The sequence below is a fragment of the Elgaria multicarinata genome, chromosome 8 (assembly GCF_023053635.1).
Source record: "Elgaria multicarinata webbii isolate HBS135686 ecotype San Diego chromosome 8, rElgMul1.1.pri, whole genome shotgun sequence".
Lineage (NCBI taxonomy): Eukaryota > Metazoa > Chordata > Lepidosauria > Squamata > Anguidae > Elgaria > Elgaria multicarinata.
The window spans coordinates 48,543,559-48,557,077 of record NC_086178.1 but is presented as its reverse complement, the minus strand read 5'-3'; the positions used below and the strand labels follow the sequence as shown (position 1 = coordinate 48,557,077).

The 13,519-nt window shown below is 47.1% G+C and overlaps 1 protein-coding gene across 2 annotated transcripts in view; it reads left to right on the top strand.

Moving 5' to 3' along the window:
• The window catches only part of SLCO2A1 (solute carrier organic anion transporter family member 2A1), a 64,701-nt gene extending 52,486 nt beyond the window's left edge, over positions 1 to 12,215 (top strand). For both annotated transcript variants that reach the window (XM_063132303.1, XM_063132302.1), the window contains 6 exons: positions 763 to 952; positions 3,789 to 3,936; positions 5,109 to 5,272; positions 6,069 to 6,133; positions 8,265 to 8,388; positions 11,373 to 12,215. In XM_063132303.1, coding sequence (XP_062988373.1) covers positions 763 to 952; positions 3,789 to 3,936; positions 5,109 to 5,272; positions 6,069 to 6,133; positions 8,265 to 8,388; positions 11,373 to 11,493 — 812 coding nt within the window. In that variant the 3' untranslated portion in view covers positions 11,494 to 12,215. The remainder of the gene's footprint in view (positions 1 to 762; positions 953 to 3,788; positions 3,937 to 5,108; positions 5,273 to 6,068; positions 6,134 to 8,264; positions 8,389 to 11,372) is intronic.
• Positions 12,216 to 13,519: the final 1,304 nt, after the last annotated feature.

Genomic DNA, 13,519 nt, shown 5'->3' with positions numbered 1-13,519 from the left:
AATATTCACCTTTTCTCCTCTCATATCCCCCCACCCCAGGGGCCGATGTTGTTTAAACATTGTTGTTTATTTTTGCAAAAGTTGCAGTGATGCTGCTGCTGCATCGCACTTCTGGCTGAGCTAAGTCATCCTCTGCTTAATTAAGCCCTTTGACCCAGAGAGGATAAACAAGCGTCCCGAAGTGCCATCCAGCATGGCAGGTAGAGGGAGGAGGGGAGGGCCGGGCCCATGGCTCTCTAAGCTGCCACCACCATTGTGGGATGGGGAGAGTTGGGCTCTGGGCTCTCATGCTCTGGGGCTGCTGAGGCCTGGGATCCCATTGACGGTGGGATACACACATTGCTTCCCCTGTCTTATATGCTCACTGTGTCACTGGGGGCAAGGCTGGCTGCAGGGATCAGGGACCACCTTCCCCTAGCATGGAGAACTGCCTTCCCTCTGGAGACTTGTTGGCATCACTGCCGGTAGCCTTCTATGCATAGGTTTCATGCAGATTCCTGCAAGAAACACACTTCACATTAGGAACTCCATCATGTGTGGAGCATCCCCCAAGGCAGTGGCCAGGATCCTTAGTGGGTGATCCTGCTTTATGGAAACACAAGAAAGGTTGACCTCACCATGTGGAAGAGTACCTAGTTCCCTCTGTGCCAGTTATAAGGTTGACTTCATTCTGTTGCTAAAAAAAAAAGGTTTTGCTCTCAGTTAGGGAGCAGTGTCTCCCATTGCTAAAGATGGATGCCTCTTTCCCCCCTCTCACTGCAGGAGCTGTGAACCTGCCTGCAGCTGCTCTAGGAATGCTCTTTGGTGGCCTCATCATGAAGCGTTTTGGTTTCTCCCTCAAAGCCATTCCGCGGTTCTCCATTGTTGTCCTACTTATCTCCACACTCTGCTGCCTCCCTCTCTTCTTTATGGGCTGCTCCACACAGAAAGTGGCTGATATCCATCTGGCCAGGTAATAATGCTCTATTCTCCATAAACACTCTCCAGAAAACCTTGCGTCACCGGCTCTAAAATCATGGACTCAGAGATTTTCCCCTTCACATCTTTCTTCCCTTTCAACAATCTACTTCAAATCATTTCCCTCTTCTTTTGATTCGGTGGCTGCGTTCTGACAACATGATTGTCTACCGGGGGCGGGCGGGGTTTGGTAATAATCAATTTGACAGTTGTTTATCTATGGGGTACTCCCCACACAACATGATTACAATCAACGGTGGTGTGGATTAGGATCAGCATTGAGTTGATTATTAGTCCATACTGAATTGACTCACTCATCTCCCCCCTCTCTCCCTTCCTCAGTCCTCCCGTTAGTATCCCATCAGCCACTTCCTCCAGAAATCTATCCCGCCAGCTGGACTAGAGCGGCAGCTGTTGTTTTGACCACTCTTGCCTTGCAACTCTGTGGCTGATGAAATAACCAATGGTGCCCTCCACAAACACGATAACCATCAGTTGTTTAAATAGTTAACTCTTCACAGCATTGGTTACTTGCGTTGGTTATTTTGGCCAAATAACCAAACGGTGGTTAAAAAAAACTCCCTCCACACAACACAAAAAATTATGGTGTGTTAAATAACCAACCTTTGACTGTTTAAACCACCGTTGGTTATCATGTTGTCTGAACCCAGTCAGTATCTCTCTTTGTCCTGCTCTTCTCCAAACCTTCCTTTCAAGGTTCCTTCTTGTTTAAGGAGACCAGTGTTCTTCTGATAGATAGGGAGCTTTAGACCACATTGTTCTTCAAGTTGTTCATGGAGCTGACAGTCTGTTATAAGCTGTGGAGCCTGCATTTTGGTGAATCATTTTGAATGTGGGGATGTTTCAAGAAAAAAGGTCCCCTCTGTTTATGCAGTTGCCCCTATAGTGCTGAGCCATTGGCCGCTACATTCTTTTTTGGGATGGACTTTTCTCCAGCAAGGTGAATAATTACACAGAGCAGATTTTGGATTTCTGGAGTTCCCTGACACAAACGGTATTGATAGTTAGACGACTTTAAAAGTGGTTTAGATAAATTTATAAGCCACAGGGCTATTATTCATGATGGTCAAGTAGAACCTCCCAGTTCAAACATATGCTGTTGGTGAATACAAGTTATTGGGGGACAATGGCAGGGGAGGGCCATTGCCTTCATATCCTGTTTGTGGTCATCTTGGAGGCATCTGATTGATCGCTCTGGGAAAGAGGATATTGGAACATATAGAGCAGCCTTCCCCAACCTGGTCCCCTCTAGATGTGTTGGACTACCACTCCCAGCAATGTATTTGGAAGGTACCAGGTTGGGGAAGGCTGAGGCAGATCTTTGGTCTGATCCATCAGGGTTGCTCTTATGTTCTTATATGGTAGACCCTCCAGATGTGTTGGACCAACACCCATTGGCCCCAGCCAGTATGACTGATGGATAGGAACACAGGGAGTCATGGTCCAAAACACCTGGAGGGCACTAAGATGGGGTAGGCTGGTGTAGATATACTGACATTTGCAAAAAGCTCCAAATTGATACTTGTGAAGTGTTTTCAAGCATGAAAGCAACATCTTGGTCTCTGCTCAGTTGGCCATTCAAGAACGTGATCTCAAGAGCCTACAGAAGCTGAGATACGATGGTCTTACTGATTCACGGAATTGTGAGCTAATTCACAGAAGATCTCTAGGAAAAATCCCGAATTTTATAAAACATTCCTTGTGATTTTTTAAAGAGACAAAAGCTCTGTATTAGAGAACGGCTCAGTTCAGACAACACACTTCTCAGCAGTAGTTTTAGGACTCCATGGTGGAGTTTTTACTCCACCGTTGTGAAATGTGTTCTTTGGCGGGGAAACTCCATGCAATGGTGGAGATTTTTTTGGGGGGGGGGGGGAACACTCCACATTGAATATCCACTCTGTGCAGAGGAGAGTTTCTGCACAACAGTTGTGTGGCGTGTTGTGTGGCAGGCTTTGTGGAGTTTTCTGTTGTGTTGTGTTGATTTTTCCCACTGGCTATAGAGATCCCTGGCAAGAGTGGCAAAATGAGCAAGTGCCGCTTTAGGAGAGGCGCCAGGATTCTTTTGTTGTTGTTGCTGCAGTAGTTGATGGAATACCATCGGGAGGACCGGGGGGGGGGGTGCGGAGAGGGCAGAAGAACTGTCAATCAAACATCACGATGGATTTTACTCAACTCCACGGTAGCGCAGTCACACAATGGTGGAGTTAAAACATGTTGTGTGGGGAGTACCCCCTAAAAACTCCACTTTTGGGTGGAGTTTTCACACTGCGTTGACTAATGCGTTGTCTGAACTGAGCCAATGTGTCATTCCTTGACACCTATCATTAAAAGTGTCCTCGGTGAACAGGACTAGGAAAAATCTCTTGGGTCAAAGGAAACCATTTGGTTTAGATGGCAGCTCTCGATATCTTTCATATCAAATGTGATCTTGGCCTTGGGATGTACTTTGCACTTGGCATATTTCCCGTTTTAATTAAGATTTTCTTTGTTCTGGCATTTTTCTCTGTTCCACTTTGGGTGTTCTGGGTTCCTATCAAAAGGCTTAGATCAAGTAGATTACTCCACCCAAAACATGTGTTTTGCTTGCATGTACGTGTGAGTAATAATTATGACCCAAGTGTACTGGTAAACCTCAAGAGATACTTTGGGAGGGTAAAATAGGCAATAGGCCAGGCCTCAGGATGGCAAGAACCCAACAATAACAGACTGGGAAACTGAGGTTAATCACCCAATGCATTCAAGAAAGTATATTTCACCCATCCTATCTAATTTCACTCTATTTTGTCTCTTTTATTTTTTCCTGGCAGTACATCAAGTTCCACAGCTCAGGATCTGTGCAACGGAGCGTGCTCCTGCTCAGAGTACCTCTTCCACCCAGTCTGTGGAGATGATGGTGTGGAGTACCGCTCTCCCTGCCATGCTGGGTGTACTGGTTTCTTTTCTAATTCTTCCATGGTAAGTCGGATCAATGGAAACTTTGTGGGGCTGGATTTTTTAACTGCCACTCATTTTTCTCCATGGGCTCAAATTTAAATAGCGTTCAAGTTGTACAGAGGGGCTGGGAGTGTCATCATGTTGGTTTGGACTCATCACGCTCCCTACGGTAGCTTCAGTTGCCTGCCTGTTAATAATAGGAGGAGGATCCATAGCTCATTCGGAGAACACATGCTTTGCAAGCAGAAGGCCCCAACTTTAGTACAGGCACCTCCATTCGTTATTAGGGGGCAGATGTGTCTGAGCAATCGAAGACATAGTGCCATTCAGAGCGGATAGTGGACTGCTGGTCCCTCCGCCCCTCTGACTCCATATGACACTTCCCCAACCTGGTGCCCTCTAGATGTCTTGGGCTACAACCCTCCGCATTCTTGACCATTGGCTGTGCTGGCTAGAGTTGATGGGAGTTGAAGTCCAAAACATCTGGAGGGCAGCAGGCTGAGAAAGGTTGACATATATGCTTTCCCCGACTTTACTAGTAGTGTGGTAAAGGCAAGATCCCCTGGCTTTCCATGGTCTTCCAAACACAATTCAAGATGGTAATTTTGATCTAGAATGGCTCATGTCCTCCATCTCTAAATAGGAGCCTCTTCCCTGATGATCACTCACACTATGATCACCCTAAAGTGTGTGTGTGATTGGGAGATCTTCAGAATTTGTCCCTTTTAATATATTTATTTCCCTCCGTGCCTATATTTTAATCATTGGCAGCTGCCCTAAGCTTTCAGGGTGGTGGGCCTCTAATTTTGAATTTGTAATTTTAAATGTGCTGCATAAATGATCCATACTATGAGTGCAATACTACAATGGCACAATGCGTCCACTGTCTTGCTCCCACAATCCCTTGGCAACTGATGCATTGCCCATGAAGGAATTGGGACCAGTAGAGCCATGAAACATAGGAACACAAGGAATTGGCCCACTTGTCCATCCTAGTACTATTTACTCTGACCAGACATAGCTCTCAAGGGTCCCGGAAAGAGATGCTTTATATCCTGACCTCTTTACCTGGAGCTGCCTGGGGTTGGAGCTGGGCTCTTCTGCTTGCAAAGCAAGTGCTGTGTGGTCCCTCGTTGTGCTTCTCTGATTTCCCTGAGATGAACTTGACTTTCTCCTGTACTGCTCCTACGTAGATCTATACAAACTGTTCCTGTATCAAGACTGCACAATCCTCAGCAAAGACCGGATCCTGCCCGGTCAGTTGTGCCCGTTTGCTGCTGCCTGTTATATTCCTCATCTCCGGTGCTGCACTGATTGCCTGCCTGTGTCACAACCCTCTCTACATGATGGTGTTACGGTAAGGAGGGCCTCGGGGTGGGGCGCAGAACCTCTTTCGGCCTGGTGGGAGGGGCTCAGGGCAAAAGAGGGTGGGGCCAAAGCAGAGGGGGAGGAGCTCAAATGCCAGCATGTTGTAGGCTGAAAGTTCTTACTGCGTGTAACTAAGCTTTAGGAGAGGGATTTTAACTTTTTAGAATGGGGGGAGGGACTGCAGATAGTTTGGAAACCACCAAACTATCAATGGCTGGGGAAAAGGGGGAGGAGGAGGGCTGTCTGGGGAACCCCGGATTGGGACCCCAGGCCTGAGGTTCTGCAACCCTAGTCCAGGGCCACATAGCATGCTTCTGCAATACAAAGCTACCTCTGCAAAGCTCATCTGTAATTTAGGGGATCTGCAGGCTTTTATATTTATTCTCCTGCATTAACTAACTCTCCGATCGTAAAATGGTGACTCCCCCTTACAAAAAGAAAGAAATCCAAAAGAACCATGCATGTGAATCAACGGCCTATAAGTAGCATCCCCAAAATGGAAGAAAACTAAGTGAAATCCCAACTACCGAAGATGTTTTAGCACCTTCTAAAAATAAGGACAATTGGGCTTCACTTGACCTCACTGGGAAGAGTATTTTGCTTATGGAAGGCTACCACTGAGAAGGATCTGCCTTTATAACACATGTATAGGCCCTTTTCAGCTCTAAGCTTTAGTTCTTTATGTAACGAACCTAAAAAATATAGTCAAGCACCTTAGCTTTTCCCCAGAGTAATAACCAGCCTTTGAGTTCACCTTTGATATGCTGCATTTTTCTCCTGTACAGGGTGGTGAACTATGATGAAAAGTCATTTGCTATTGGAATCCAGTTCTTGTTGATGAGGTTGCTAGGTGAGTGACCACCTGAGGCTGAATTTCTAAACACACTTACAAAGGAATAAGCCCCAGTGAACATAGCAGGACTTACTTTTCAATAAGAATTTATGGGATTGAATCAATTAGCATCCCTGTTCGAGTGTATTTACAAGATGGCAGTTCAGAAATTTGTAGTTCATGTGCTGCATCTGTTTAAAAAGGGCTGAAATTGGGAGTTGAGGGAGGGCAAGCAAATACTTCCATTAGCCATGTTTGTTCTCTTTCCAGTCAGAGACCCTTTCCAACTCCCATCACCCCTAAATTTTGGTCATACTGACTGGGGTTGATGGAGTTCAACAGCATCTACAGGAACACAGGTTCTCCAACCCTAGACTAAATGAACTTGTGGTCCTCCAGATTTGTTGGATTCTATATCCCATCAACCCCAGTCAGCATGGCCAATGGTCAAGGATGATGGGAGAGAAAAATCCAACAACATCTGGAGAACCACAGGTTCCCTACTCTGGTTTAGTATGGCGGTGGAACTGGGCAAAGGATCAAGTAGGGCCTAGTGAAGGCATAATCTTGTGAGTGGGGGGAGCAGGAGTGGTCAAAAGAGAGAGGGGGAATTATGTGGTTGAGGACAAAGGCTAGGGTCCAAGAAGACGTATGTTACTGATGGGCACCAATTTGGATGGCTTTAAAAGGGGGTTGGATAAAGTCCTGGAGGAGAAGGCTGTCGGTGGCTACTAGTGCAGATGGCTATGTGCTACCTCCAATATCAGAGGCAGTAAGCCTATGTACACCAGTTGCTGGAGAACATGGGCAGGAGGGTGCTGTTGCACTCATGTTCTTCTTGTGGGTACCCAGTCGAAAGCTGGTTGGCCACTGTGTGAACAGAGTGCTGGACTGGATGGACCCTTCGTCTGGTCCAGCATGGCTATCCTTATGTTCTTACTCAGCATGGGAACTAGAGAACCAAGAGAACAAAAAGGGACTCACTGTTGCCCTCTGGGAGGCTCAATAGGCCTGAGTGGTATTGTAGAGATGAAACCTAGCTTTGCTTTGGATGCCATCATTCAGAAGCCTGGCATAACCTGTGCAACCTCTGCAAGCCACTCGCCTCCTGATAGAGGTCAGACAGATGTAAAGCTGTTCCCTTAAACTCAGTAGCGCCTCAGGCCATCAGCACTCTGCTCCTTCCACTTCCATAACCGTCCCTTCCCTAAAATTAAGATCCCAATTTGATCTTAATTCCCGCTGCCTCAATTGGTTCAATTTAGTGGTGGCACCGAAATGAGTAATTGCCTGACTTTAATACAAACTTATCTGTTTTGTTATGATTGGTTGAATTACAAATGAAACGCCATTTACCCCTGAAAATCTGTAATTGGAGCTGGTGCACTTCACTCCCAGGTACCTTGAACAGCTGCTTCTCAAGTCCCAGGAATCCTGGGAAAAATAATTTCCCCAGCTTGCCTGAATCTTTATTATCCTTGTCAGATACCCTGGAAACACTGCATTTCCCGGGATCCCTGATACTTGGGACACTGCCATTGCAGCATTCAAGATCCCAGGGAGGGAGGGAGGGAAGGAAGGCGGCCTCACAGCAAAGCCCACGCAAGACTTCCATGCTGCCGGAAGAAAGCGGAGAGGTGAAAAGGAGGCATTCAGGTCCCTTCATACTCCCAATGATGTCGTGGGGGAATCTATTGGGATTTTGCACTTGGCCTCAGAAAAAAAAATGAGCTATTTTCTCATTTGGGGGGCAGAACATAATTTAGTTTGCCGAGCCCAATGCCCAGTTGAGCTGGAGAAAGCTTTAAAAATGCTTAATGTGCAGGGTTCTATGGCAAAAGTGTAGCTTTAAATGGATTACAGATAGCTTTTAATTAAACAAATTGCCATCCCTAAATATGAATTGGTGTTTGCATCAGCTGAGAGTTATACTTTTCGGATCTGAACCTTGTCCAGAATCCAAGCCTGAGCCCTGGCTCAGACAAGGGCCTGGCTCCCACTTTCCCTGGGGACAGAGACTCGAAAAGGCAGTTCTGCATTATGCCTGGCCCTGGAAGGCTCTAGTGTAGCGAGAGAGGTGGGCTGTGCCTCGCCTGCCATGTGAATCCTTTGGGCCTTCCTCACCCTTCCCCTATTCTTTCTCTTGAAGCCTGGTTGCCGGCTCCTGCCTTCTTTGGCTTCCTCATCGACTCCTCGTGCCTCTGGTGGAGGAAAGAGTGCAACAAGAGCAGCGGATCCTGCACTTACTACGACAATAACTTCCTTCGCAGCAGGTAACCCAACCGTGCAGTTTAGGCTGGGGCTTTTCTCACCTGGGATATCTGAGGGCTCTTGCAAATCACATCATTCACACCACTATTTATTGCTCATGTTCGCATACAAGGAGCTCAGGTGTGCATACGCGTTTTATCCCGTCTTTTCGCAACAACCCTGCAAGGTGGGTTATTTTGAGTGAGAGTGACTTGCCTGCGCATCTTCTGTGTTGGGAGTTCTGCAGTGTACTTAGCAGACTTGGGCACACGCCTGCTGCATCAAAAGCCTTTCTTTTCGCCCTCAGCAGTGCAGAACAGAGGTAAAATTAGTCATTGATAGGACTGAAGGCTCAACACAACTCTCTGCTCATAATGTGGCTTTGTTGCCACATGGTCTCCCTTAGAGCCCGTTGATGTGGTTCTCCCTGTAGGTGGCTGTTTGTCAGACCTGGCTGCTGCTTGAATCTGCATGTATTCCCCGCCCACTTCACGATCTCATCCCTGCTCTACTAACCCACCTGTGCAACTGCATCTTGCTAAGCCTTAAGGCTGTGATTTATTTATTTTTTATTTTTTTAAAAGCCGAGTACGATTGAATTACTGTTTCACAGAGCATTCTGTGGGAGACCCAATTATTTGAGCTCCTGGAGCCATACACATGAATTTGTCTCTTGGCATCCTCTTGCAGCTCCTTGGGAATTTTTTGAGAAAACACTTATGGAAGAACTTTGCTGTGACTCTGATCTAAGGCCAGACTGAGAGCGCCAGGAATTCCCCCAGAGACGGCGCCCTGGGAGCCCTTGCAGCCCTCCCTTTTCCTTAAGAAGAGACCTCCATGCCAGTGTGTGGGAGAGGACCCACCCACCGCGCCCCACATCCTTGCTTTCACCCAGAGGATGCTGCAATGGCCTTTATTTCATGTAGATGGGTGGTTGCCGACCCAGAGGTTTAGACTGCATTTTGGAGGGATGTCGTCGGATGGCGAGAAAGCTCTGCGTGTTGTAGTGCTTGATCGGCCGTGTCCATTCTCTCCACAAGGAGAGGAGAGCACTAAATGTGGCCCCTTTTCATTGAGGCTAGGAAGGCAGACTTGAACATTTAAACTGGAGGGGTGAAGGGATCTCGATCCTCCGACTCCCCTGCCTTCATCACGGGAGGGCCAGCTCCTGAAGCGCTCTGCTTTTGCAGGCCTGCCTAAGCAAAAAAGAACACAGCACCCAGCCCAAAACTGATAGCTTGACAGGAGTGTGGAGGGGAGCAGCAGAAGTGGAGTGTACCTCACCAGGTGATCCCCAGCCAGCTTTCCCCTGGCATCTGCCCCAAGGCCAAGGAGAAATTCCGTCCATCCGTCCCCCAGCTTTTGACCCTCACCAGCCTGGCTCTGGCTAGCAAGAAGGGCTCAAGAATGCATGTTTGGGCTGCCTTCACGCAGGCACGTGTCCAGTGCTCGTCCAGTGCCACTGCCTCCTGTCCTTGCCCCCAGTGAGGTGCAACCTGGGTGGGCTTTTCTCCCACCAAGCCCATCCGAGAATTGTTGCAGCCTCTCGGTTTGCAACCAGCGATGCAGAGAGCCCAGAGAATGGCCTTTTGGCTCCACAGCCCATTTGCTCTGCTGGAGCCCCAGGCGATCATCCTTACGCATTTCCTTATGAACTGGTTTTAGCTTAGCCACCACTTGTGGCTGTTGCTTCTTTTACCAGTGTCGATGGTGCAGAAGCTTATTCAGTCTTCTGTATCTGTCTAGGGAATCGAGAGAGGAGACTCCTTGGGTATGCTTTGAGGCCAAGTCTTAGCAAAAGGAAACTTAAGACACGTGGCTAGAAACCAGGGGGGAATCTCAGTTCAGCCTCAGCCTGGTTGAAGATCCTTGTTCGTATCAGCCAGAGGCTGTATTTCAGTTAATAAACAGTAGTCTATCAATCATCTTGTCTCTTCTGCTGTTTCATGACCTAAAGGGAATAATACACCTCCTCTTCTGGTAAATATATTGGCGTCTGCTTTCCTGTCCCCCAAGGAGGGGCCTTTCCCCCATTTTAACAGCCCTCCTTCCCTCGGGAAGAACAGAAATTCACACCCAAATCCAGAATTTCCCTTCCTGCACAATCCTTAGGACAGCCTCCCCCAGCCTGGTATATTCTGACTACAGCCCCTCTCATCCCCAGCCATTGACCATGCTGGCTGGGGTAGATGGGAGATGTAATCCAACACATTGCCTTAAGAAATGGAATGCAGGAAGCTGCCTTATACTGAGTCAGACCACTGGTCCATCTAGACCAGTATTGTTGACACTGACTGGCAACGGCTCTCCAGGGTTTCAGGCAGACTTTTTACCAACCCTACCTAGAGATGTTGAGGTTTGAACCTGTGACTTCTACATGCAAAGCATGTGCTCTACCACTAAGCTATGGCTCCTCCCTAAACCTACGGACATGCACGTGTGAACTTGTCCTAGGTCTCCTAGAATGCAAGAGCTTTTCTACAAAAGGCATTTATTGTGAGCTCGTGACTCTTTACTTGTAGTTGTTTACAGGTTCTTTAGACAGTGCTGTGATCCTCCAATTTTGCTTCTGTTTTTTCAGAGCATTTTCCCAGGTTTTTTTAGAGCAGGGGAAATGGAGTATTATTCCAGAACATGAAAGAAAGGGCTATTTTCCTCCTCGCATAATTTCAGTATTCCGCCACAGCACCACCTAGAGGTTATGTAGCAGAAAAGCAAAAATGGAAAAGCACGTTGCGTAAAACTCAAATCTCAATTCTGAGATGAAACCAAAAGTAGATATAGTGATTAACAGCCTCATGGAGAAAAGAACTAAGTCTCCAGACAGCCAGTCCTGACTAGACCATCTGACCATGCTGATTGCACCCCAGAAAGTGTGACTTTGTTTCTAGCTGCTATTCCAAAATAAATGGACTGTATCTTTCAACTCAAAATTTGTTCAACTGAAGTTTCACTATATCTCTCCCTCTCTCACACACAGACATCTTTTTTCCATTTCTCTTGGCAGGTACTTAGGCCTTCAAGTGGGCTACAAAATTGTTGGCATTCTGCTATTATCCCTAATCAGCTGGAAGCTGTCAAAGAACAAGGAATACAACGTGCAAGAGAAAGCTGCTGGTCTAGTGTAGCTCCATGCTGCAACAGGACCCATCTCAAGTGCCATTTTGTACCATGCCTGTATTTACTTAACTGTACTCGGCCTCTGCGGCTTTTCTTTTTAAAACAATAAGGGAACCATTTCATATTAGCAGCTGAACTTTAAACTCATGCATCATCAGCTTCTGCTGCGTGTAGTCCAGCTAAATGGACACCCCCATGTTGCTAAATGGAGAATAAGCAGGACTCCTGGGGAGGCCAAGCACCCAATCAGTGTTAGAAGAGTCAATGGAGCCAGCGAATCTCTCCAGTGAAAGTTTGCCGTAGAAACTTCTGCAGAGCTAGGAAAAAGGGCACTCAGCAAGCGACAAGCAAGAGAGGCGCCTTCACGGTTGCACTTCTGTCTTCTGCAGCCACTTCTTGACATGCCCCCGAAATGGATGTTTCTTTTGTTCCTAAGCTGTTGGGACAGGCAGTCGGAAGAAAGGTGGCTTCGTCTCTCAAGGGGCATCAAAGTGACGGGGACAGCAACTAACACCTGTTACAGTTAAGAGTACCTTGTGGATAGCTTAAACGCTGGTGAGGAGGGCGCCGTCCCCTTGACCACTGGATCTTTGTACTGAGTCCATCAAACGTGTTGTGTTACGCCAGGATTGACCAAGGTGACCAAGGCATAGAACCAGATCAGAAGGGTAAGGCAGTGGGGAGGCATCATAACTCAGCTCAGCACCCCACCCCCACCTCATCAGGCCTCCCCCCCCCCCCCCCCCCCGTTACACAACTCAGAGTGGACATAAACTCCACTCAATGTATAAAGTTGGTTGTTGTGATATATTGGATTTTTAAATAAAAGCAACTTCTTTTCCAATTTGTTCATGCTTCTTATTGATCTTCTTTGAAGGAGTCAGCTCAGCAATATTCTCCTAGCCTCTGGGCCTTCTTGTTGCTATAGTGATGCCATGTGTGATTCTGGGATTCACTGAATAGCTCTGCTCATCAAAAGTTGTGTTCAGTGAATCTTCTCCAAAATAGATGGTTTTGTTCCAAAGTACAGAAAATGCTTCTTTGGCTCTGAAAGTACCTCCGTTTCTGTTTTCCTTTTCTTTATTTTTTTAATTGAAAATGCATTGTGTTTGATTATTTTGGTTCCTGAAAGAAGAGCTATAAAAGAGAGATTCCACTGAGCTGCTTGCAGTTGAAACAAACAATTTTAAAGACGCTCTGATTTCTAGCAGCCTCCCCAACCTGGTACCCTCCAGATGTGCTGGAGTGCAATTCCTAGCATCCACCAGCCACAGTTATAGTCCAGCACATCTGGAGGGCACCAGGTTGGTTTATGGTAAATTAAGTGTACTGAATTTTGGCTATCATAAAGCACCACTAGGTGGCACTATTGCCTTTTTTAGATTTGTAGGCCTCTATCCTGTGTATGTAGATCAGGAATAGGCAACCTGGTGCTGCCCACCAAGATGTTTTGGACTACAATTCCCATAAACCCTAGCCAACAGGGATTGTGGGGATTGTAGTCTAATACATGTAGAAGACTCCAGTTTGTCTACCCTTGGTATAAATGCTCAAACAAAGATTGAAAGTTGCATGGCATTGCAGCAGAATGGCTTTTACTTTACTGGAAAACAAGCCTTATGGGGTGATTTACACATTGGAGAAATGCTTTCTGCATATGTTCGTAGAACCATAGCTATGGAAGCCATCTCTTCCAACCCTCTGGATGTTGGAGGCAGTATGTGTGTGTATACCAGTTGCTGGGGGATACAAGCAGGCAGTCGCTATTGCGCTCATGTGCTACTTGTGGATTTCCCATAGGCAGGTGGTTGGCCACTGTGCGAACAGGATGCTGGACGAGATGGACCCCTGTTGGTGTGATCCAGCATGGCTCCTCTTATGTTCCTACTAGGGCTGTGCAGGGACCCCCGATCCACCTCGGAGGCCAATTGGTTTCAGCTTCAGGCCACCTTGGCCGTCGCCTGAACCACCTCGGATCCGGTTCAGATTCGAGGTTCGGATCCAAGGCAGTGCACAGCCCTAGTTCCTACATAG